The following is a 25,250-nucleotide window of genomic DNA, read 5'->3' as shown; positions in this document are numbered from 1 at the left end:
TCTCATTATCTTTGCTGTTGTCACACAAATTAGGAGCTTGGAAAGGCTTTGACAAAGTGACCACATAAAGGACAGTGTGTTGACATCAATGGCAGGTGATTTTTTTTTTTCTTATGCAAGAGATACGGAAGCTTCTCAGTTGTGTGCAAGTGTGCAGAATGAAATGTTCTTGTGGTGCAGCTTATGTTGAACTGGGCCTTGGATGGCAGGGCGGAGATCCCTCAGTAAAGGTGCTGTTGTAATACAGAACTCTGAGCACTGACACTCCCTGGTCACACGGCTTATATCTATGCTAAAATTCTCTGTGGGTGTAGATGCTGGCTCTGGCCCTGTCTAGTTACTGGGAACTGAGTACTTGCTTGCCTTCCCCTCCCTCCCCTTCGACGATTTAGCCTTTATTTCTGCTGAGGTTATTTGTTTGTTTTTCAGATGAGACCCTTTTTGCTCTTCCTGCTACATCTGCGCCTCTGATGCACTCCTCTGCAGGCAAGTTCTTTCTGCTCACCTTTGTCTGAATACATCCTGCATTTCTGATCTCATTAACTCTTTCTGATTACTCTTCATTTACTAAAAGTCAGCGTGGGTCCAAGAATAGCTTCTCTCGTTTTCAGTTTTGAATTTTCAATTGATCCATTCAAGATTTTAATGGCCATTCATTCCTTTATGCATTAAACTGTTTTATAAACACACTACAGCCACCTGTGAATTCTTGGACCCTGGATGTGAGAGAGAAGTTGGTACTGTTAACAGGTTAATACTTTAAAGCACAGCTCTTTCACACATTTAGCAGAAAGATTTAATGTGTAGTGACTTTCTGCAGTACTTGATGTAAGTGAAATCTGTACATACATGTTAGTGGTTTCTGTTACTCTGTCCACCAAATTCATGTTATTTAAAAAAAAAAAAAAAAAGGGGGACAAAAAAAAGAATTCTTACAGGCATGCATGCTTGTGCATACATTAATGTGCAAGCATACACACATACCTTCTTTCTGTTTCATCTTTTTTTTTTTCTCCCCCCACCTTGGGAATGTTGCCTGCTGTACTTGGATGCTCTGTACTTGTCTGGCATCTTCAGCTTTACTGTGATCTTTGCAATGCAAAAAGTTGCTGCTTCTCTAACTTCCCATACTTCTCTGCTAGAAGAGAGAAAATAGAGTAGCATTTTTTTACCTGATACTTTGTTTTGTTGGCTAGTAGTATTTAGGATAGAACTCAGAAGTGCCTCTTCATAACTAACACCATGTGAAAACCTGTCATGAAAATTTGCGTTGACTTTAAGAACACCTGCGTTTTCTAACTTTCCTTTCTGTCCCCACGGTCACAGACAAAGTTGTGGACTTGCAGGAGCAGCCAGGTAGCACTAAGTCACTTGGTCAAGAGGATTTTACTGCAGTCCCGCTTGATCCTGCTGCTTCTCTTCTCTCCTTCTCTCCTCTCTCAGCTGATCCCTTTAAAGAGCACACAGCCTTTGATTCATTCTCAGATGGATTACCTGCAAGAGGCATTTACAAAGAAAGTGCAAGTGAGGTTTGTAAAGAAACAGTGGAAAATGTAACAAATCCATTCCTTACAGAGGAAAGTAAGAGAGACATTTCCGAGATGAAATACTCAGAAATGGAACCCTCACTTCCTAAAGCAGAAGCAGCCATTTTATTTCAAGCTGAAGAAGAAATGCAGCTAGAGGGCCCTAAAGAATTATGTGATCTGGAGAAAATGCCTGCACAGCCTCTGAGCATGTCTCCAGAAACTCGTAAAGATTGGTTTGAGAAAAATGAGGAAGACATCTTTTCTAGCAAAGACAAAGGCAGAGATGGTGATCGTGATGACAAAAAGGCATTGAAAGAAGATGCTATTCGAAGGGAAGAGTATGTGGACTTCAAAGCGTATGAGCCTGTATGGGAAGTAAAAGGTGCTGGTCATGGACTGAGCAGCTTGAGAGAGGATGTTGGAAGTAAAATAGATGGCAAACTGGAAGCCGGTTTAGATGAGAAATATGGTGTAGATAAGCTGACAGTGCTGAAGGATTATGAAAGAGACAGTGAAGGCAGTGCTGAAGATCTGTCTTTCCCGAGCACCCCAGAAGCTGTAAAAGAGCCTTCACAGAATTACATCACCTGTACTAAATCTGAATCCTCTGTAACTCCTGATGGTAGCAAAGTCAAATCTATTTGCCCGATGGAGGAAGACACTTCAGAAAATAGAACTGATGACGAGAAAAAAATTGCAGAAATGAAAGCTCAGAACACAGAACAAGGTGATTTTAGCTCTCAAGCAGTTGGCAAGCAGGAGGGCCTGGAAGCTGATGATGCTAAAACAGATAGCGTATCAACACCGCTATCTGACACTGCAGCAAGTATGCCTGAAGGTCTCACTCCTGATCTAGTACAAGAAGCATATGAAAGTGAAATGCACGATGCGGCATGTACGAAACTTGCTTATGAGACAAAGATTGATTTAGTTCAAACCTCCGAGTCGGTGCAAGAGACTCTGAAACCTGTGACGCAGCTCTGCCCCTCATTTGAAGGTTCAGAAGCTGCTCCATCACCAGTATTGCCTGATATTGTCATGGAAGCCCCACTGAGCAGTGGGACAGCTGGTGCAGAAGCATCTACTGTGCAGCTTGAAACTTCTCAATTAGGAACATTTGTTACCACTGCTAGTTATGAGAATGTAAAAGAAGAGGCTGAGAAACCTCCGTTGTACCAAGAGGCAGTGAATATGCCTTTGACACAGGCCCAAGGAGCAAAAGAGGAGCTGACACTTAGAAAACCTGATCATGAGAGTAGCACCAGTCCTGAAGATCTAGAGACTCCATATATATCTATTGCATGTGACTTAATTAAGGAAACGAAGGTCTCTGAATCGGCTCCGTCCTTAACAGATTATTCCACAACTCCAGTAGCAGAACATGTTTCTCAGGATGTGCCTGAACACAAAGAACTTGTTGAAAAACTGTCTCCGCAGTTTGGAAAATCTGACTTGTTTAATCTCCAGGTGATACCTGACTTCCCTGGGAAAGAAAGCGAAGATCAGACTCTCATCTTAAGTAGTAAATCAGTTGAGAATATTAAAACTGATGAGGAACAGGAACGACTGGTAGATTCCTTGGCTGCTACTGGTAAGCCCTATTTGGAGTCTTTCCAAGCTGAACTAGACTCTTCCAAAATTGTTACCACTCAGCCATCTGAGCCCACACCTACAAAAATAGCCAAGGCAGAGAAGATTCCACTTCACATGGAAGAGCTGAACGCTCTGGCTTATTCAACTGATGCATCTATTGCTACAGAGCCAAAACCAGGAGATGGCAAAGGTCTCTCGCCTATTGATTCTTCTCCTGTCTCAGTAGAAGATGACTTTGTGATGCTTGATCCTAAAAGTGGTCCTGAGTTTGTGGCAGAAGTCGCCGACAGAGAAACAGTGCGCAAAAATGAAAGCGAAGAGATCAGTAATGAGATCAGAGATGAGAAGAGGCGGTTGCCTTGCCCAGAGCTGCCCTGCGATCTGTCTGTAAAGAATGTAGAAGTGAAAACTGAAGAAGATGCTCATGCCTTGAAAAAGTCCTTGCAGGCTATGGACAGAGAAGTGCCTGAAGTATCCATGGTGTCCTTACCAGCCACAGATACCTCACCTTTACCTACTGAAAAAGAAATAGTCAGTGTAGGAAAGCCAGAAGCTTTTGAGAAGGAAGCTGAGAGAGGAGCTGCTTCTGCTAAAGAAAAGGAAAAACCTACTGCAGTCTTTTCAGCAAAGCTGAATATATCTTCAGGTAATCTGTGTACACTGTCTTGCAGATCACTAATCTCCATAACCTTTAGCTACACTTAAGCATGCCATGACTTACTCTTTTTTTAAGTTACTTTCTGTAAACTTCCCTATTTAAGCAGAGGATAACAAAATAATGTTAGAGCCTGCACTTCTATCTTTTTCACATTCTGACTGCTTCAGTACTTTTTTTTATCGTGTTTATCAGGAGTGGACTCGCTGTCTTCAGTTGTCTTCACAACTTCTCCTGCTGGTGATCTGTCGGTGCACAAATAAGTTGCTACTCACTGTAAGCTCTTCTGTGACTGTCTACAAGCTGAGCATTAGAGGCCTTCCAGACTTGCTTGTACACAGTAGTAAGCCAGGGGTGGTGTCTCAGTCTACTCCACATGCACAAGAGGCGTTTTTACTTTTTCATGCAGAATTCACAGCAGTTAAACAGCAGGCTTTGAAGCTTTTCTTCTGTGGTACATACAGCTTATGCCTGGAAAAGAACATGCACAGCTCCGTTCACCTGATTTATGGCTGGTAGTAGATCCCTGCCAGAAATAAATAGTGCACAAAGGAGCTACGTGCTCAGTTTAGTAGGGAAGTGACCATTAAGAACTTGAGTATCCTGCAACCATTAAGATCAGTTTACACACAGCACAGATAATTTCCAAATGGAACTTGCATTTCAGTGTTGTTTTATTTTTTCTTCAGATAGTAATGGGCTATTTTAAGAAGAAGAGAGTTAAAGAAATTCATTCTAAACTGTACGCATAATGGAGTTCCAGCTTCCTGTAGACTGGAGAAGTACTTTGCTTTTCAGTGTTGTGGTACTCTGCTGCTGAACAGAGTTGTACTTCTGTGATGTGCTGAAGATTCTAACAAGACATAAATCAATTATTAAAATCAGTTGTCTGCTTTTACTGCCAAACTACTTCCAATTAGCAGGCAGAGTAATGAAACAAAGAACTAACAGGCAGTTGCCTTTCACTCTGAGAAAGGGCAGATAATTCATCACAGGGCCAAGCAGTGGATTTGTGCTGTGTGTGTTCTTCTGAGCCTTTCTTTTTTTGTGCTGTCCTCGAATACTTACTCATTGGTGCTGCTTGTTGTAAGCCATCCGAAATGCAAACATACCTCTGTGTACCTGAAAATGTACCTTCTGACAGCTCCAGGAGGCTGCAGGGAGACAAAAGAAATGGTTGCAGATTTATTTAGTTATTAAATATACTCTATGATTCCAATAAAGCAAACAGAGCTTTGAGCAGCCTCACTGGCAGATCTGGGTTTGATGCTGTATGGCGGATACGCAGGTAGCCTGTTGTGTTTTATGAGGGTGACAGACCACAGGGACCTCGTACTTCACGATGGCACAGATGTGGAAAGCAAACAAAAATAAATTCTGAATTGGTTTGGGTTTAACTATGGAGAAACCCGTCCTCATGTAAGTAGTTCCAACTTAGAGCAGTTTCAACAGACTGCTTTTTTTTACCTTGCAACACCAGCAGCTGCTGCTGTTGAACACTTGCACGTCATCTTCAGAGATCTTGCCAGCTGTGCCTTTTTTCCCATCCCTTTCTCAGTATATGCTGTACTTGGCTTCCTGTCCCTTTCTCGGTATGTGCTGTGCTTGGCTTCCTAGCAGATAGCCCTGCTACTTTGCTCTCATGCCAACTGGACTTTAAAACCCATTTCTGACCTCATAAAACTACTGTGTACGAAGGTTGCCTTCAGCATGGGCTTTGTTGTGATGCTGCACCATGGCACAGCAGGCATGGCTCCAGCCTCAGGGTGTGGGCAGGCAGCAGTGACTGTTGGAGTTGCTTTAAGGCCTACTTATAAAAGAGGATTTGATGCCATCTAGTGCTCGTAAATGAGCACTGACTCAAGTGCAACATGGCTTCCAAAGAATGATATCCAAGGTTTTGGGAAATCTTGATTTAACGTTCCCGGAAGATAAATGGGTTACATATCTTGCTCCTTTTGTTGTACATGCTTGCTTCACTCACAGTACGCTCTTTACTTGTGGATAGAGATCATTAGTTCTCACAAATAGGGCAGAAAGCCATCTTGCCATAAGCTTATTTTAGCAGATGGAGGTTTTTGTGGTGCCAGCTTACAAAGTCAAAGTGCGTTGTGGGGTCCCCCAAACTGATGATTCTCATCATGATGTCAAGTTGTATGCTATGCTGTAATCACACAGACAGTTGAAATTGCTCCAGATATTCATGCTGGACAGTGCAGGAAGCTTAAAAATGGTTTTGAGTTTTGCAGGAAGCCTGTTTGATGGTGCTTTTGAAGATCGCTCTGTTGACATTTGTTTCTGAATGCGCTGGGGTTGAATTTCAGCCTCGCAGGCTAACGCATCTCTCATTTTCATGTAAGCTGCAGAGCACTCAGTGCTTGAATTACAGAAACACAGAGATGTGCGTGATAGCTTATTTCCCAAATTTTCCTGAGGGGTCAGGTGCAAAGGTGAATTGATAGCTGGTAGCGTCCTTGGAGAGGGCAGCTGAGCCCTATTCATGTTGGAGCTTTTTCTTAGTGCCAACGGTCTTAGAAGCAGAAGTAAAGCACTTCCTGTTGTTCTGTAACAGCAAACAAGGATGTGGTGGTTATATGAAGTATAAAACGCATCGCCTTGGTTCATTCCTGGTTCTTTCCATATTGAAAAAACGGTTGGTTAAGTAGAGCTGCACAGCCAGCGAGAAGTGCTTTGGTTTTGTTGTGTTTCACTGAGGGGAAAAAGAGCCTGGAATGATGCTGGGCAGTTTCCTTAAGGAGCGTTGTATTTATAAAATACCATTTAATTCAACATGGAATCTTGATTTAATTACATTTGATTTTATTCTCAAATTGCATGTCTGCTCAGGTCTTCTTTTATGCTAGTAAGTAATAAATGGAGACTTATATTGCAGTGTTGGGAGTATCTAAAGGAGTAGGAGGCATTAAAGGAGTCACTTGGAGCAAAATGTACCTGAGGGAAAGATCTGTTGTGTTCCATTGGAGCTCTGCTGTAGAGAGGCTTTGGGCGAAGGTCAGACCGCAAACAGCGAATGAGGCCTGTTGGGCGTGTAAGAATTGTGGAGAGAATGGAGTGCTTGTGGTTATCAGCTCTGGCAGAAGCACCGATAGGCAGCTGACGCTCGGTTAGACCAGAGCTGGTTCTCATCTAGAGCTCCTCCTCAAGGCAGGAGAGCTCCAGCCAGCTGCTAGTGGAAAGTCAGCAGGTAAAGCCTGCTCCCTGCAGGCGTGCAGCCCCTCAGAAGAGCGGTGCCTTCAGCAAAGGATAGTTGGCAATTTGGCTGCATCGCTTTTGGTTGTCTGGGTCACTTGATGGTATCACTGTGCACTTAGCCCTTTGGAAGCTTTATCTTAATGCTGGTACAGAAACATCTGTGTTTCCGTAATGACACGATAAAGCTCACACAGAAGTTTGTTGGCACACCACCAGCACTTGGTTTTCACATAGAATAGCATGATGTGGGTGAGTCTTGCCTGAAAGAAGAGGGATACAGGTTTCATTTGGGATCATTTGCGTGGGGTGGTAGGAAGGGAGACCGAACATGCAAAGGGTGAAGAAAAGAATCCTTGAGGATGGAGAAATTCCTGCTGGTGGAGTTGTTGCTGTTGGGAGATGGGCTGGTAACCCATCTAAACTGCCTTCAGTTGTGTATCTACAGCAGTATGGGAAGTTAATGGGAAGGACTTGCTAAAGGCATACAGTTTGTTATTAATTTGTTGGCAGTGCAATCATCCAGAGGGTCAGGAGAGAAGTACAGGGTTTGTTGGCTTCCAGTTGTTCAGAATTGCAGGTCAGGGGCAGATGGAGATTTTCAGACGTGTTTGGTACTTCCATGCAGTGCAGCTCAGTGAGTTTCCTTGCACTCCAGCATTTGAGCATACCCTTCGCCTTTCCACCCCACGGTACGCGTTTTGATTTGTGTGACAAAAACAAATGGAATCTGTGTCTTTATATAAATTAATGTGTCGGGGTTTTAAGAAGTTTTAGGGCACTGGTGGAAGCACTTTGTTGTTTTTTTGTTTTTTTGTTTTTTTGCCAGTCCCAGGTAGGAAAGAGACTCTCATTAAGGAGACTAATATTAAAGAGCAGTCACAAATTTTTCAGCAAGAGCGGAAAATTGATTGGCGTGGTGCTCACAGCTCTTGCAGGCTTTGAGTTTCTAGTTTGGTCTCAAGCCTGCCCAATATTTTCTCTAAGTTGCTTCTTAAAGGTTATCTGTATAAACTTCTGGCTTGTCCTTGTTTTGTTGAAGTGAAGAGGGAACTGTCAGATTTTTAGCTGGCACCGCAGGGTGGTGATGAAAAATACAGAGCGAGGTGCTGGCTGCAGGAAAGGGGTAGTGTGCAAGATTACCATTCTCAATCTCTGCTCCTTTACAACGAATAAACACGGCCCAGCAGCACGTAAGGATGCTGTGTACCATCAGAAAAGTGTCTTAGCCCTTATCTGAGAAGCAGTCTGCTGCAGGCTGCCGGGTGAGCCGCTGCTCTGAGCCCCCTCCCAGCAAATGGCTGCGGCGGCAGTGCAGGCAGTGCAGCCGTGTGTCGGCGCAGCAGCAGGCTGCCTCCAGCCGGCACTGCGTCAGCTCCACGCCCCGCGCCGTCAGCTGACCGCCTCCTGCAGCACCAGTGCAGCAGCGGCTGCAGACGCGGCCGGGGAAGCCCATGTTTGCCCTCCCAGGCTGTAGGTTTCTCCTCTTGCAGCTGTCCTGTTGGTATGCATAATTGATAACTGCAGCTGGAGGGTAGACTGCGTGTGGAGAGATGGACAGTCAGCCGAGCGGTTGGAAGGATAAGGGTATTTGCTCTTTCAACTTTTTTCTCTATTTTTTTTTTTTTTTTTTCCTTAAGCTAAAGATGCTGTGGGTTGCTTTTAATGAATGGTATTTTTAGCATGCGTTTGATTGTGGGGCGTATGTGGAGGTGTAAGATACATTAGCATTGCTTGCAGACCGGTAAAGGCTGCAGATTTGAAGAGATGAATGCAAGCGGTGCAGAAAGAATAAATTGATGAAGCAGCTTGTGTGGCACTGCAGAGCTCTGCCAGCCCCACTGAGCCCGCTAAGAAGAGCTCCTGTGGGTACGCGGTGCACAAATAGCACCATATCCAGATGTACTTCATGTTCCTTTAAAATTTGTGGATTATTGATAATTTAAAAATATTAACCATTAACTCAAGAGAATGTCATGTCTGCAGTTCATGTGGTTCAGTCGTTTTATGAGGAGACATTGCATGCAGGCTGCAGCAGGCTGCCTGCTTCTCCCTTCGTTGTGGTGTGTTTGGGGTCTTCCCTTAATTGTGCTTGCTCAGAGTTGCCCATATTTCTGTGGGATTCTAGGTAAACCTGTGCCTGGTTTCCAGAATGCAGAGGTGTTGTGCTGGGTGGTAAATAAGCAGCTAGCCTTAAATTAGTGTGCTGCTGACCTTTGTTCCTGCGGCCGCCAATGGGAGATCCCTGTTGTCAATCTCTGGGGATCATTATTAGTGCTCACTGTGTAAGAGTTTAAGCCTTACCAGATACGTAATCTCCAAAATTTATCAGCAGGACAACCTTTGGAAAAAAATGTCATAATCTCTGGATACTGAATTTGTTAAAGGTCCTTGCAGTGCTTGGTACTGCTGAACTTTGCCTCTTTTTTTTTTTTCAGCCATCATTTCAGAGTTGTTTTTCTTCAGTGGAACAGAGTTTGCCAGCTGTGTGGGATCCACACAATGCTCTGTCAGAATCCACGTAGCAAAAAAAAATGCCATGGGGGTAAAAGTTGGCCCTGCAGAGTACTCTGAAGTTCTAAGCTTTTGTTAAAGGCAAGTGGATAGCAGAAAAAAATAACCTGCAGCGCTTAGTCACCTGTACTTAATGTGTCATTACTTTATGTGGTCTGTATCTGTAGGTCAGGCCTGAAATTCTCAGGGTTAAAAAAATGAAAGGGTGTGTGTGGAAGTGAACAGGTTGGTTAGTTACCTTTGGTGCTCGGAGCCCCTGCTTCAGGCTGGCTTTTGCAACCCAATGAGCAGCATTGGCTGCAGTCTGTCCCTCACTGCCCCTGAGAGCAGACATTTCCCAACCCTGAATTTGAGGCCTCGAGAATAATGGAGTCATTCTTGGATTGAGATTAATGAGTTTCCACTCAGGAGCTTGCCTTTCTCACCCAGGAGAATACTGAGGGCTGTCAGAGCTGCAGGCACTGAGCAGTGGGGGGTCATGCAGGCAGGGCACCTGGGGCTGCATGCTTCAATGCAAGTGGGCCTGCTTAGCAAGGAGTGGAGGTAGTATCAGATGGAGCAGGCAAACCTGAGCCTGTCCTACATGTAGATCTTGTGCTGTGTACTGTGCCAGGTGGTTCAATTTCCTCTTTCCCAGGCCTTTATTCTTACAGAAGGCATCCCATCAGGTGGAGGAAGCTGTTCTCATGCCTGTTTCTCCCAAGGAAGTCCCTGATGCCTTGAGATTTAATTAGGGTATAATTTATGATTTATAAGAAAATGGAAGGTGAAGCAAGAAGTATTTTGGGGAAGCAGAACAGTCTGGTTCCCCTCCTTTTGTGGCTGCGCTCTGCCAATCATGCCCCTGAAGGCCATCCTTGAGTGCTTTCTGTGAGAGTTTGTTCACGAGGAGATGTGGCAGTCTTCTTTCATGTTTTCTTAGTGTGTAAGGCTTCAGCAGCATGAAAAAAAAATGGCTAAAGTTCAAGGATCGATGACATGATTCGTTTTGCCCCTTAATAAGCAGAGAAGCAAATATTGCAACATGCTTGTTTCTGAGCTTAAACATAAACTGAAGAAAAATGGAACAATCAAATCTAAAATCGCAGGGGGATCAAAAGTTGGACTTTTCCCCCGAGGTGCTATTTCCTGCTGGAAATAATCTTACATTTTGCTTTGGCACATGTGGCACATTCTTCTGGAACAGCCATAGAAGTTGAGAAAGTGATGTAGTGAAAGTGGTAAAGCCCTGTACCTGCGGTTATTGATCTCTGAGATAAGCGGGGTGAAACCAGATTACCCAGGGGAGGGCATGACTTTTATTTTTAGCACTTTTAAGGCCAGGCCCACGTGGTGTAATCAGTAGTGAGGCATCTAAGATGGGTGATTTGTGTTTTAATTATTTCAATGAAATGTCGAGTTGATGGTAAGATGAATAACGGTAAGATGAGTGCCATAGCTATACTACCAGGCTACCCCAGGATTTATTTTCATTTCTTTATTAATGTGCTGAAAATATCTCCAAGTTCTGGCTTAGGTGTGAGAAGTGGTAGAATAGGCCTTGATATCTGAGAATTTCCTAATGAGCAAACAGGACTTTGGAACGGTTTCCTGAGTTCATGCACTGTGAGTAATTGCACACACACGTACATGATGAAATAAAAGAAAAGATACTGCATTGGCACATTAAGAATTGTTGCCTGGTGTTTGCATTTTTTTAATAACTTGGAAGCGTTGGACTTCATTTTAGTTCTAGCTTATGCTTTGTGGAGTCGGTGTTGGTTTTTCATTGCTAGGATTGTGGGCAGGTGTGCCAGGTGTGAAACCTGTGGGCTCCAGATTGGCTCTGAGACCTCGGCGGCATCCAGCTAGGCAAGTGTGTCCATCCTCCTGCGTGCACTGCTCCTTTGTGCTGCCTTGCCCCTGGACAGGGAGGGCTCTGTTGGTCCTTGCTGGCTCCCCATGCCTGGTACCCCGTGCAGTCAAGCTACAGACTTGCTGTTTTTCCAGCCTGAGGTTTTGTTTCAGTGAATTTCAGCAAGGCATTCAAGAACCCAGCTGGCTCCTGGCACATCATTTGGGTAAAACCACTCTGCAACTGCTCCTGCATACAGCATCAGCCACAATTTAAAACAAATCATTCTGATGTAAGTAGTCATTAAATTGTGAAAGCCCAAACCTGCTAATGGTGCCTGTGCTTGGATGTCTTTGCCTATGTGCTGGACCACCACGTTTCTCAGATTTCTCTATAGTATGACTAGATTTGATGCCCCACTGCTTAGATGCAGTGGGGCAGATCAATCTGTAGGCAGTGTTTGGCAGGACCGTAAGGTCAGGGCATTCTGTGCTTTGGCTGCCTGGGTAGCACGTTGCTTGCTTTGACTGAATGCTGCAGGGAGGACTTACAGGAGGCATTATTGCTTTCTACAGTGACCTGAAGGGAGGTGTTGTAGTGAGGAGGGTCAGCATCTTTTGCAGGATGAGAGGGGATGGCCTCAAGTTGCACCAGGGGAGGTTCAGGCTGACTGTTAGGAACAATTCCTTCTCCCAAAGAAGAAGGTGAGGCAGTGGCACAGCTGTCCAGGGAGCGGTGGGGTCACCTGGAGGTGTCCCAGAGCCATGGGGATGTGGCACTGAGGGATGTGGGCAGTGGGTATGGTGGCGTGGGTTGATGGCTGGACTGGATGATGTTGGAGCTCATTTCCAACCTTAATGATTCTAAACCAGCTTCCACCTGACTGTCTCGTAGCTCCATCCCCAGCAACTGTGTCCTACCTGGCCACCAGCCATGGTGACACAAAGTGAAGGCTGCTTGCCTTTGGGCATACATCTTTCCATGTAAGCCCTCCAAATGAATTGCCCACCTGCAGAGCTGCCTACAGAGGCAGGTGCTGTGGGGCGCAGACAGGCTCTGTGCCGGCTCCTTGCTGTGTGGCTTTGCTTTGGGGTCGGATTAAGTTGGATGAGAGCTGAGCGAGCTTGGGAAGGGGAGCTGCAGCTTCGGGTCTGGGCTGTCAGATGCTCTCTACAGAAGATCTGTGGAAACCGTGAAGATCACTGTCACGAGTAATTAAGAAGTTTAATTAGCTTGACCGGAAAGTGCCCCTCTAAAAAGAAATTGGCAATTTACCTATTTGTGGTCTTAATGGCCGTGATGGCAGTTTTCTTCTACACCATAGAGACCTTTAAAAGCTCGATCTCTGTAATTCTGTTAAATTTCTGTGTCAGTACCACGCTGTTCTTAATCTGATCCAGAAAAGGCTTCTATTTGTGCTGTTACTGTTGTTTGAGGAACAGAAGGAATTTCTGTTTATGTTTCAGAGCGCAGAAAGGCTCTGTGTCATGGCCGCTGCGCGCACAGCCTCTGTAAATCACACCCGCCTTGCTTTCTCTTCGCTCCCCTGTCACACAAAGGGTCTTTCTTTGGGCTGAGCCCCTTTGTGTGTCCATTTGCACGTGCCCGGCACCGAGCAGCGCTGATGGCAGCCGGGCTCTCCCACAGCTGCGTCCCGCGGCTGTCGCGCCGGGGCAGCCATTGGCTGCGGGCTGAGGCAGGCATTGCGTCGCTGCGCTGCCCCAGCGCTGCCCCAGCAGGAAGTGAAAGGCGCTGGGAGTAGCTGCACAAGGCTGGTGCATGCAGGCACGCTCAAGATGGATGCCAAAATGGGTTAGTCCCTTCTCTTTCGCTTTTACTGAGTGTCTGTGAATTAAACTGTCGTAGATCTCGAGGCTTTTAATTTCTCTGTCTGAAAAGGAGAGGATTACTTGGTTTGGTTGTTTGGTTTTTTTTAAAAGAAAAAGAGGATTATCGGGTTAAATATATTGAACCGCTGCTTTTTGTCATCAGAAACTGCATTAAATTGCTCGGTTTTAAGTTAAATGTCAGCGAAAGAAAGAAGAGTCTTCAGAAAAATGCGGTGATCAACCTCGTGCCGCGTAACGGCGCTTTGCTTTAAAGGCAAAATGTAATTGGATGAGTTCTGCATGTAAGGCACGGATGCTGGTGGTACTATTTTTAGATATGCCAAGTGACAGTTCGTGCTTACCAAATGTAGACAGCTGCTCTTGCTGTGAAATAGGCCCGGAATACTTGCTCTAAAAGCAGAAGATTATAGTTCATGTTGTATGAAGGAAAGCTTACAGCAGATCCTTAAGGAAAGGTGCTGAGCGGCAGCGCTGTTCTGGGGCACTTGTTTGGCTGCTGTGGGCTTTGCTGTGAATGCCCTGTGCTTGAGTTCATCCCTGAGGGCTGCTGGTAGCAGTGCTTTAACCTTCCCTTTCACTTCAGAAGCAAACGTGAATAGCTGGTTCTGATCAATTGGAAAAGAGAAATCAGCGTTTGCTCCCTGATTAAAAGTTACAAGTCGCTGTTTCAGATGCCTTATAACGTGGGATTTTCCCTTTGAAGAATTTACTATGAAACAAGATAGCCGTGTCATGAAGCCGAGGTCGGTGGGGTGCTTCTCCAAAAGGAGCAGAGACAGCGAGGGAAAATTCTTGTGCAGCTGAAGCATGGTGTGGGAGGGCCCTGCTCGGGGGCTCTCACTGTGGAGAGCAGGAGCCTTGGGGTGGGCTGCTGAGGGTGCTTGGCATCTGTGCTGTGCTTTGGTTTCAGCATGTGTTCCTCCTGTTTTGGAGCCTGCCCTGCAGGTGGCTTGCTGCCTTCTCATTTTTAGAGCCAGGTTCAGGTATGAGGTGCTATTGCCTGCGGTATGTGGTTTCCTGTGGAGCAGCAAGAACCCCCTGTCAGTGTGGATGTTTAACGTTGCATTGCAGAGGAGGGGCTGTCTCACTGCGGAGCTGATGCTGGCTGAAGGAGGAGCAGTAGGGCCGTGCTGAGTGTCACATGAGAGTCATCCATGTGGTAGTGTATGGATGCTCCAGTTGCAGGGCATAAAAATAAAAGTGGTTTCAGTGTCTGAAGCAAAAAGTAAGGCTTTTCAAAGATTTTTGTGTGATTGAGGAACAAGAGGCCCACTGCCCTTTTTGGAAATCTCCCCCAGGTGCAGCTCAGTGCGAGCAGATCCCTCTGTTTGCAGTGCATGTAGGTGAAGCTCACCCCTTCTGCTGCCACCTTCTGCATGCCAGCTTGCTAATAAGGCATGCAGAGACACCGGGGGACCCTTCTGTAATTGGAGACAAAGCCAAAGGGTTTGTAGGGTTTTTAGCTCATACAAGAGGAATTCAACCATGCCTTAATTTCTGTTTGTTTGATGTGTGCAAGTAGTAAAGAAAAGGCGTGCTTATCTTTGGCCCAGCGCGTTGCTTGTTTACCAGGGAAGCGAGGAGTGCAGCTCTGTAACATGAGGAGGAATAACAGCTCAGCAGTGCGCAGTGAGAGGCTGCAGTTCCACGAGGACTTGGAACTCGCGCTGTTCCGAGGCAGGAGCGTCACCTCCTTGGTCGGCTGCTCTATCTCTCACCCCACATGTTGGTGGAGCTGCACAGAAAACGCCGTCCGGCACCTGATCTGGCTGGGTGCTTGGGCTGTGTGTTGGTCGTGCTCAATGTGGGCTGCATGCAGATTGCTGGGCTGGCTCTGTACGGCTGTGCTGAGGAATGTAATGGCACCGAGCGGTGGAGGGCTCAGATGGTTTCTTTCAGCAGCAGTTGTGACTTGTTACACATTTAAGGTGTTCGTGTAACTGTAACGTGACTCTGTAGAGCTCGAAGGAATTCCTACGCTTATGGGAATTAAATATTTGCATAAAATGCTTTGCGTTATGGAAATAATGGGTTCTTTTATGTTTCTGACCCGAGTTCTCAGTTTTCCGGTGCCTGCTGCTAGGTTTCCCTACAGAAATAATTAGGACAGGATGTCAGCTTCTGAAACATGTGAAATTGCTCCAGTGGCATTTTCATGTTGTACCTTCAGAAAGATCATGCAGACTTTGCCCTACGGAGGCCACGAAGTTACTTAATGCTGGTGCATTACCATCCTTCCATCCAGGACAAAAGAGCAGCTGTACTGTTATTGAATTACTTCTTTTACAGGCATTTAGAGTAAGGTTTCCCTGCTGAGTTGTAATATGCAATGTTACAGCTAACATTCTATACTGTCTGGGTCAGGGTTACTACAGCCATGTCTGATCGAAGGAATAATTTGTCCACGATTTGAGTTCTGCACTTATTAACTCTCACGTTACCTCTCTTACCAAGCAGTTTTGATGCAGAGGAGAATTTTATTCTTGTGAAAACCTCATCAGCTGTGGAAATGACAACCACGAAGGCCAAATGTTTTTGTGCACCTCACCATGTGATATAGAACTAGACTAGGCTGGGCCGTGTGCTTGGCACAGTTGTGTGCTCAGCAATGGAGAATGACGTTTGTCAGATTTCACTAGTATTTTGGGAAAAAAGCAACCAAAAAACCTTCCCGGCAAGCACCAAAACAGCCCACCATCCCAAACCAAAAAGAACTGTAGTGGACACTCTAAGCCATTTCCTAAAACTTACACAAGGGTATAGTTTACAGGCATGCTGAAAATGCCATCATGTTGTGTTCTTAGCTGAGTGTCATGGGAAAGAAAGCAAACCTGGTTTACAAATGAAATATTTTATGTTATAACCCAGCAGATTTAACCTGAATTGAATTTTGTGTTGGCACCCATAATTGACTTCATATGCTCCCACAGGAATGACTTTAGTCAAAAGGGAAGAAAACAAACCGTTACGCCTTTGCCTCTTTTGGACTTGCAGAAGTAGAGATCTGTTGATGTCTTTGTCCTTCATCCCAACGGGAAATCTGCATGTGGTCTCCAAGAGATCCCCCGAGATGATAGGAAATAAAGCACAAAGTGCTGTGGTTCTGGTGCACAGCACAGTACCGTAGCTGAAGAGATTAATTCTGACATCGCTGAAGGGCAGGATTGTTCTTAAAATTCAGCAATTACATTTGAGCTAATCCTAACATCAATAATCCCAATAATCTGAAGCCCGATGCAAAGTCAGGGCTACAGTAACCTATTTCTAGTTATCATTTCAGCTCTTGTTTGACAGTGAGATCACGAGTTCTGTTCTTGGTGACTCTCAGCAGTCAAATGAATCGTGTTCTGTTTTCATGTGCATGCAAAAAGTATCTTGTTCTAATTTCTCACCTTTTTACATTTTTAGTTGTTGACCTCCTTTACTGGCGAGACATTAAGAAGACAGGAGTGGTGTTTGGTGCCAGCTTGTTCCTGCTGCTCTCATTAACAGTGTTCAGCATCGTGAGCGTGACAGCTTACATTGCCTTGGCGCTGCTTTCTGTGACCATCAGCTTTAGGATATACAAGGGAGTTATCCAGGCAATCCAAAAGTCCGACGAAGGCCACCCGTTTAGGTGAGGTTTTTCTTTTAATTAAGGAAGAACGTGGTGTTTTTGGGAGCGGTGCTTCTGGTGCTGGTAGAGGTGGTGGATGACACGTGCATGAATGTGTTGTGTAGGAAAATAAATGGGAATACTAGAGTGTATTCATTTGCATTATAAAAAAAAAGCCAATGAAACCAAAATGACAGACCATGCCCCAATCTAATGGCTAAGCATTTTAGTGTGATACAGCCTTCAGAATGTGAACCAGTGAGAGATGATGTACAAAATTTAAAGATTATTTCAGCACTTCCAATGCAATTTATTTAAAGAAAGTCAGAATAGATGCAGCAGGGGGGATTTTGACCTTACTGGGACATCAGGAGACTCCTAGCACTTAGATTTTAGCACATAGCAGCAGAGCTGTGTTCTCATACGCAAATCTGCCTTGTGATCAGAGAATCCAGGTTCATTGCAGCCTACCCAGGTAAGAAATTCAGAAGATTGGACTCTGAAGAACGCTAAGGATAGAGCAGTTAAATGATAGGATTTATTTTTTTCTTTAGGCTCTTGCTTTTAAGTAATGAAAGCAGCCCTTGTGGTGTACCATGTGTGCACTTCCCTGCAGGGTAGGAATGCAGTATCCTTGGCATTTATGCTCTTTTCTGTGTAGACTGCAGTCTGTTACTGCAGAGCTGCATCTTAGAAGAAATAAAACCACTGATGTGTAAGAGTAATTACTGAGAGTGCTTGTTTCTGGTTTCCATGCCAACCCCATCCCACACTGCTCTTGCTTCTCTCCTTTTTTAATGAGCAAAGTGGTTCAATCTCAGCTTCCCTTGCACCTTTCAGAAAATCCTGCTTGCCTCCTCTTTGCAGCCCCCTTAACGACTTCGTGGACTTTCCAGTTACTCTATTTCTCTTCCTCTCATCTGCAGTAAGCATAGTCAAAAGCTTTCCCAAATTTATTTCTCCCTGACCACATGCAGTTGTTAATTTTGACAGTAGGAGCCAATGCACACAGACTCCACTATGTGTAGCTAGGGGGTTAAAATAATTATTTAATTAAAGAAAACAACACCTCACCTTACAGCAGAATCCCTCCCCCGAAAATTAATTAGTTAGCAGCAGTAGATGTAAAGTGATATCCTGTTACAGATGGTGCTGCATTGCTCCTCTCTCTAAGGTGGAAATCAAATATATTGTTCTTCATGTGCCACAGTCCCAACTAATGCAGGCAAAAGTCGGGTGCAGTGGGAATGGACCTTTAATGGGGTGTAAATACACACACTTGTGTTAAAAGAATTGCTGTCAGTAATTGCTAGAAAGTGGTTTTCTTTTTTCTGTATCTTTTTTTTTTTAATGAACTGATGAAAAATTTGCCAGTTTTCCCGTGCCTTGGTGTATTTGTCACAGTGTTTCAAAAGCATCTTCCAGCAGAGTGGATACGTTGCTTTCATAGGACTTTCTCTGAGAAATGTAGGAATCTCAAGTCCTGTAGGATATGAGGTTGCCTTAAGGATTCCCTTTTTCCTAATGTAGCAGCAAAACCAGAGAACGATCCCCCTGTCCCCTGCCAGCCTTTCCATCTGTGTCTCCTGTTTTAAATACCCGCTGGCCTTCTGACTGTGACAGATGCCAGTATATGGGTCAGAGATACTGGACGTGTCTGGCTACTCGCTGGCCCCGTGTGCAGGTCAGTGTGCCTTCTGCACGGTCTGGGCCAGGCTGTGTGCGTGTCTGAGTTAAGTACAAGAGCACAACACAGCTTGTTTTTCGCTCTTCCCTTCTTAAGATAGCTTAGGTTGGTTCTGTTCTGTCCTCCTTGCATTCTGCGTGTTGTGAGGTTTGTCTCTTGGTGACACTGTGCTGTGTGTTGGTACTGCTTAGTGCAACTCTCGCAGTAAAGTTTCACAAGCTGTTCTTTCTTTCAGGGCTTACTTGGAGTCTGATGTAGCTGTGTCTGAAGAGCTGATTCAGAAATACAGCAATGTTGTGCTTGGTCACATCAACGGCACAGTCAAGGAGCTGAGACGCCTCTTCCTCGTTGATGACTTGGTTGATTCTCTGAAGGTGAGTTTACTCCAGCTGTAGGTACACCAGCACTGTGCAGATAGATTCCTTGCTGACCCAAAGTAGCAAAGCCCACTTGTCCTGATGCAGTTAGTTCACGTTTCTGTTTGGCTCCACTTGGAAGTACTAAGTAATTCAGCTGCCTATAAAGCACCAAATGCACAGGGTTGCATTGTGGCAGTACAGTAAAACTGAGTGGAAAACTGAAACTGGCTTTGGTTGCATGCAGTTCAGCTGTACCTGGTGCTTAAGAGCGGAAATCTTTTAAGAAAACAAGGTGCTTCTCTCCTGTGTGTGCAGTTAGAATGCACCATTACCTCTCTTTAAAAACAAAACCTCAGTTTAGTGCTGGACTGACAGAGTTGTGGTTATGTTGTTTTGTTTGTTTGTTTCTGTATTGCAGTTAATCTACAACCCCTTGCCTTGAATAGCAGGAGCTTTGTATCCATTCTTTTGCTGGAAGAATGGGGACTGAATGATGCCTTTGTTTTTCTAGGAAGGTGGATGCTTGATTCAGTCACCAGATTTTTGTGTACATCATTGCTTAGTTTAGTAATACGAATTACTGACCGTTTCTGTAAGCAGCTGCCTAAACGTGCCAGACAGCGTAACAGGTATCTCACATACCACAAAGTGGTGCTGGATGGACAGTACTGGAAGTCAGCGGAGCAAAACTGACAGTGAAAAAACAGAAAAATGGCTGCAAATCCAGTTTTGTTCTGTGAGAATTATATTCTCTCCTTTCAAGCCTAGTGCTTGGCTTTGTCTTCCAAACTGTTGTTTCCTTTATTGAATGCAGCTTGCTGTCCATTTGTTTTTCAGTTTGTTAAATCTTCTGAAGCAAAGTTGCATTTATCCTCCAGTAAATCTCTCCCTCGCAAAGTGCTTAGTGAGCCCTCTGAGCTTTGTGGGGCTGAGGGAAGGGATTTCCAGTGAAACTTGGAATAAGAGAGGAAGGCTGTGAAAGTCTTTGTTATACTTGTGGAATAGAAACCAGAGACAAACCTCAGGATCTTACCGGTGGTTGTGGATCCTGTTTCTCATTATGCCTCAACACAGTCAAGAGCTGGTATTGCAAATGCTGTAGTTAGTGCTGTGCAGATCTCCCATAGGAAGAGCCTTTTCCCTCTGGAAAAAAGATTGTAAGGCCCCAGGTCATCTGGGAGCTGCTGCTTGTGAGAAGACCGAGGTTCTCAGGAGGGAGAGGGGAGGTGAAGCCTTAGCCCAGAGCTTTGTGTCATCATCTTCCTGCTCCTGCAGGGCTGTGCAGTGAAAGTACTCGTGTGATGGGGCTGTGCCTTCACGTACAGTGGATACTGCTGCCTTTTGTGGCAGCAGGGCTCAGGTGGGCCTGGCTGTGCCTTGCTGGTGTTTCCACTTGGCTGCATGGGGTGGCTGATGTCTGCCCGCTGCCCTTCAGTCTGTACGAGGCTCTCGCCTTTCGTTCGGTGGCCGAGTCCTTGGGGATCGTCTCTGCAGTGCTGTGGCCTTCACCAAGAGGAAGGTTCTGACGTGACTGGAATTGCATGTTGATAACTTGGTGTCTGAGGGAGGAAAGGAACACGCTCTTTGTCTATTGTGCTTCCTAATGGCATTGAGTCTGTGTTCAGAAAAAGGTTATTTTGTTTAAGGCCTATTTGGATGTGATGAAACAACAGGGTACGTGGCAGAATACATTGTAGTCACAAGGTTGTCCCTATGTTTTAAAGAATTAAGGCCCCTGCGGTGTGTTCCTTCCTCTGAGTGAGGAGAATTTCCACGCCATTTGTTTGGAGATTGCAGTCCCTCGCAGTAAGGACTGGGAAATGGTGAATGGCCAACAGCTGCTTTGGTCAGCACTGCGTGAAGGGCTACCAGAATAGAATGGACTCCAGTTGGGATGTCGTCAGGGCCCTCTAATCACCTTTAAAATAGCGTGGTATGTGGGGAATAGGTGTTTATTCAGCTGAAGTAATTCATGTCCCCTCTCTTCTGGCATTTAAGGCACTTCATGTGGGTTAATTAGTCTAATTTATGGCAGTTGGGAGCAGCCCTCTGTGAAAGCAGTAAATGCCAGCGCTGCTCTCAGCTGCTGGTTTGAAGAGTTTGTGCTCGAGGAGAACGCAGAGATCCTGATTATGTAAATAGTGGCTCTGGTTTTATATTAAAAAAAAAAAAGAAATCCAACACAATTCTTGGCTTGTGTAGTTTAAACATCTTCACTATAGGAAACAGCAGGATTGTGTATAATTGAAGAGCTCTGTTGTAGAAAATGTCTGCAGGTCAGCTTATTGTGCATAATAGTTCTGGCTGTAAAATCTGTCTCGTTAAGAAGTTTTTCTGTTTTTATTAAACAATTGTTCAGTGGTGGAAGTCTTAAAATGGATTAAGTGTTTATGCTGCTCAAAGAGATGCTCCTCAGGAGGGTCTCCAGGAGAGCCCTTGCCAAAGGCCAAGGAGAAGCTGCACTTTGGCCCCAGTGCACCATGATCTGCCATGCACTGAGTTGCACAAGCAGCAGCTGCTCCTCGGGGACGTTGGGACACACAGCTCCCAGTTTGTCATTGCTCAACTGTGCTTTGAGAAATAGAGCTCCGTGCTGTGTTGGAACACTTCACAGTAAAGAAGCTGAAGGATAGGCACTTCTGGATCTGCTGCTAAATTGCCTTTTGCTTTGAGTACTGGAGCTACTAGTCATTGGAATGAGGTGGCAGAAACTCCATTCAGTCCATCAGATACACTGCTTGTTTTTGCTGGCTTGCATGTCATTGTCACGTGCAGGCAGTGAGCTTGGGCCCCATGCCTTCCTTCTGTCCTGTCCTGAGCTCGCGGGAAGAACAGCATTATCTTGATAGGTCAGTCCTGCTACCTGCTGCTTACATGAGCCTGGTTTTCTGGCATGGTCATAGTCCTCAGCACTGTTATTAATGCTCCCCTGCCTGTCCCTGCAGCAACTCAGGAGCTCGGGTGGCTGTTGGAGCTCTTTGCTGCTTCTGCTTGAAGCCTGAGGATTTACGGTGCTGAGTGCGCGCTGTGAGTCATGGAAATGATCCCAGGCCCGGGGCTCTTTGCTGCAGTGTCAGTTCCTGGCTTTCCTCCTGCTGTGCAGAGGGGGACGTGCTGCACAGACAGACCCGTGCTGGAAGCAGACTGTTGGCTTTGTTAAAGCACCGTGTGCAGGGGGTGCTGGCCACTTCCCACCACTGCACTGCAGAGCAGAACAGAGGTCTGAATGAATCAAGAGGGAGTTTGGAGAAATCTGCTTTGTTTTTCTTGATAATCTCACCAAAGCACAAGTCATTGCTTAGAGATACGCACTGCTAACTGCCCTTGCTCTGACACCCAAGTCCTGGCTTCTGCTCCGTTCCTTATGGGCTGTGCAACTCTAGAAGAAAGCGGCTGATCGGAGAGGTGCTGACACAGAAATAGAGCTGGCAGCCTTGGCCCTTCCCACCCCGAATAGGTCAGAGGTGTGCCTGGGACACTGCACCTGGCGGAGGACAGGCGGCCCTGATCAGAGCTGCTGGGGCTGCTGAGGACAGGGTCTGTGCGGGAGCAGTGGTGGGCAAAGGATGGCGATGTGACAGCCCCCTGCCCAGGGCACTTGGTGGCTCCCAGAGACAGAAGCACGGCTGGGGCAGTTCCCTATCCCCATATGCAGCACAGCCCTGCAGTTGATGCATTTGGATGTGGGCTGCTGGGCTGCCAGGCGCGCTGCGAGGTGGCTGCTGGCTCCTGGCTGCATCCCCGGGTGCTGGATTGCTCCAGCCCCTCACTTGCCTGTCCTGCTCTGTGTGTTAGAAGGGAGGCAAGTGGGAACTGGTTGCCCGTTGTTGCTAAATGCTGGGTTGGAAGCAGTACATCAGTGCAGAGGGCGTTGGGCAGCCACCAGGTAGCGACCACTCCTGGTCACTGCGCTCAGCCCGATGACCCAGACACAAGGGGCCACATATCCTGTTACTGAACCCTTCAGCCATCTCGTCACACATCTGTAATTACATGGGACATGCACGGTGATGTCTGATGCTTTCTAGCTTTATGAGTGTGTTTTGGGAATTTTTCTCACTTAATGTTACGGCTGGTATGTTTTTGTACCACGCATCATGGGCTAACGTGCTTTTTTTCCTTTACAGTTTGCAGTGTTGATGTGGGTGTTCACTTATGTTGGTGCCTTGTTCAATGGTCTGACATTACTGATACTGGGTGAGTGTTTCAAGTTGTGTTAAATAGCTGGCATGACAGAATAACCCTGAAAAAGCACTGAGGTCTGCCTGGTATTCCGAGGCTGTTCCTGGGTTCTTGAGAGTGTATCGAAATGATGCAGTTGTGTGTCTTTCTTCTAGGGCACTGATAACACTGCAGAGGGATAGTTGTGAATTGTGCTGCTGAATTTGCTGATTTTTCAGACTTTGTATCATTCAGAAGCATGGTCCCTTGTGCTTATCTGTCCGGGTTAGCTTTTCTTTAGCATGGTTGTTATACTGTAACTTACTGGTGGAGGTGCAGGAGCAGATCTCGTCCCCTCCCACTCAAGATAGTTTGATTCTGGTAGTCCAGAGCAGCTGTCAGAAGCAAACTGGGGTCTGAAGAATGTGTATAACCCAGTGCAGAAGTGAGCTGTGATCAGATGCACCATGCCATTAATGAGACTTGAAGAGCAGCCCAACTCCTTAGTAGACAGTTGAAATTATTGACCAATGACTTTTGTATGTAGCTTAGCTATTGCTTTTTCCTGTAGCTTTTTGAAAGAAAGGTCAAGGTGAACACTAGCCTCTGTTAAACAGAGCACTGTTCTTTTGTCAGTATTTATACTGGTGATCTTCTCTTTTCCAGCTTTGATTTCGCTCTTCAGTGTTCCTGTTATTTATGAGAGACATCAGGTGAGTTTTTAATAGGATTCATTAAGCACTCTGTGAGATTAGCTCTGTTGAAACAAAACCAGGAAGGAATAAAACCAAATTTTATCCTTCTAAACTCTGAAGCCTTTGAAGCACAGGCCTTTAACCAGGAGCCAGTGCCAGAGAACAGAGTTTGCTGTGAAGTCCAAACTGTGTGTGCTTCCCCCCCTCCTGTTTGGTGGAACTTAAGAGGGCTGCCCCAGCAAACAGTTATGAAACGGTCATGGTTAACCTGGAGGCCTTCTTGTCCTCTCATTCAGATTTGGTCAGGATGACAGCAGCATTAGGCAGGGGGTGTTGCTCTTGATGAGAGTTCTGAAGAAACCACTTTGGAGCTAATAATATTCAGGATTTGTGTCCCAAATCCCCATGGAATTTGTAGTTCCGACAAAAACCGGTGATGGGAGATGCTTCTGATACTTCTCCTGTTGACAGACTAATGTTACATGAAGGAGGTAAGAAGAACCCAAAGCAAAATGCATATGGTGAAATAATAGCAGAGCTGGAGCAGGGAGTATCTGCAGGAGGAGGGGGGAAGCCAATGCTGGCTTAGCAGTTCCTTCTCCTCTTTCAAAAACAACCCCGCTCAGAGAGGCCAGCCTGCAATTTGGGAAAGGAGGAAGAGAAGTGCTGGGAAGATGGCAGAGCCTCTTGGGCTCCTCTCTGAGCTCCCAGATGAGCCTAGAAACGAGCAAACGAGCTCTGCAGCAAAAGGAAATCCTGTAGCACTGAGGAAACCTGATGGACAAGTGGTGTGGCTTAACCCCAGCTCCTCAATCCTCTTGAGCTGAAGGCTGCTCCCTGAGGGCGTAAGCTCTTTAGCAGGCCCAGCCCACCAAAGCAGCTTTCCTTCTCTGGGTGCCCCAGGGGTGACTGCTCCTCACCTCCTCCTGGGTGGTGCACTCTGTCAGAGCTGCCTCAAGAAGAGGCGTGAGTGAAAAAGGCCTGTGTTTAAAAATGCAATCTCCTGCTGATGCTCAGCTTAGCAGTGGGCTCCAGTGAGCATCTTCTACCTGGAGAAACTGCTGCCTTTTGGTCAGCAGTCACAGGATGGAGGGTTTTGCGCTGGAAGGTGACTGAGAGGGAGCTGGGCTTGGGCTGCATCAGCCCAGGCAATAACCAGTGCTGAGCTCCTTCCTTCTGTCAGCAGTTGATCCTGTGAGGCACATCCTGGTGCCCTGCTGTAATGCTGCCATCCAGCAGTTGATCTGTAACATCTCCCATCTTACCTTTTAGGCCCAGATCGACCATTATTTGGGACTAGTGAACAAGAATGTCAAGGATGCGATGGCAAAGTGAGTATTTGTTGTTTGTTTCACTTTCTGTATAAATAATGTGCACAGCAGGCCCACACTACATGCCCCATACTGCAAGTTGTGGGAGGAGAAAGTCTTTTGGTTAAATACAGAGTGGTTGTGAAGTCTGTTCCCCTCTTGCAGTTGCTGTTCATCCAGTTTGATTTCTAATGGAAATGTATAGATTGAAGCTACCAGTAGAACCACAGACCCTCAGCATTTGCAGCTGTGGGGCGC

At 45.8% G+C, this 25,250-nt stretch overlaps 1 protein-coding gene across 8 annotated transcripts in view; it reads left to right on the top strand.

Annotated features, from left to right (window-relative positions):
• The window catches only part of RTN4 (reticulon 4), a 38,135-nt gene that overhangs the window by 11,792 nt on the left and 1,093 nt on the right, over positions 1-25,250 (top strand). For 2 of the 8 annotated variants that reach the window (XM_052701983.1, XM_052701976.1), the window contains 7 exons: positions 430-486; positions 1,327-3,768; positions 16,594-16,801; positions 18,703-18,841; positions 22,954-23,023; positions 23,654-23,700; positions 24,955-25,013. In XM_052701983.1, the coding sequence (XP_052557943.1) occupies positions 430-486; positions 1,327-3,768; positions 16,594-16,801; positions 18,703-18,841; positions 22,954-23,023; positions 23,654-23,700; positions 24,955-25,013 (3,022 nt within the window). Of the gene's footprint in view, positions 1-429; positions 487-1,326; positions 3,769-8,388; positions 8,575-13,029; positions 13,148-16,593; positions 16,802-18,702; positions 18,842-22,953; positions 23,024-23,653; positions 23,701-24,954; positions 25,014-25,250 lie in introns of those variants that run through there. The other 6 variants (XM_052701925.1, XM_052701934.1, XM_052701943.1 and 3 more) reach the window with 4 other exon arrangements.

This window comes from Tympanuchus pallidicinctus, unplaced genomic scaffold (genome assembly GCF_026119805.1).
Source record: "Tympanuchus pallidicinctus isolate F22 unplaced genomic scaffold, pur_lepc_1.0 scaffold1, whole genome shotgun sequence".
In the NCBI taxonomy this organism is placed as follows: Eukaryota; Metazoa; Chordata; class Aves; order Galliformes; family Phasianidae; genus Tympanuchus; species Tympanuchus pallidicinctus.
This window is presented reverse-complemented; position numbering and strand designations above follow the sequence as displayed.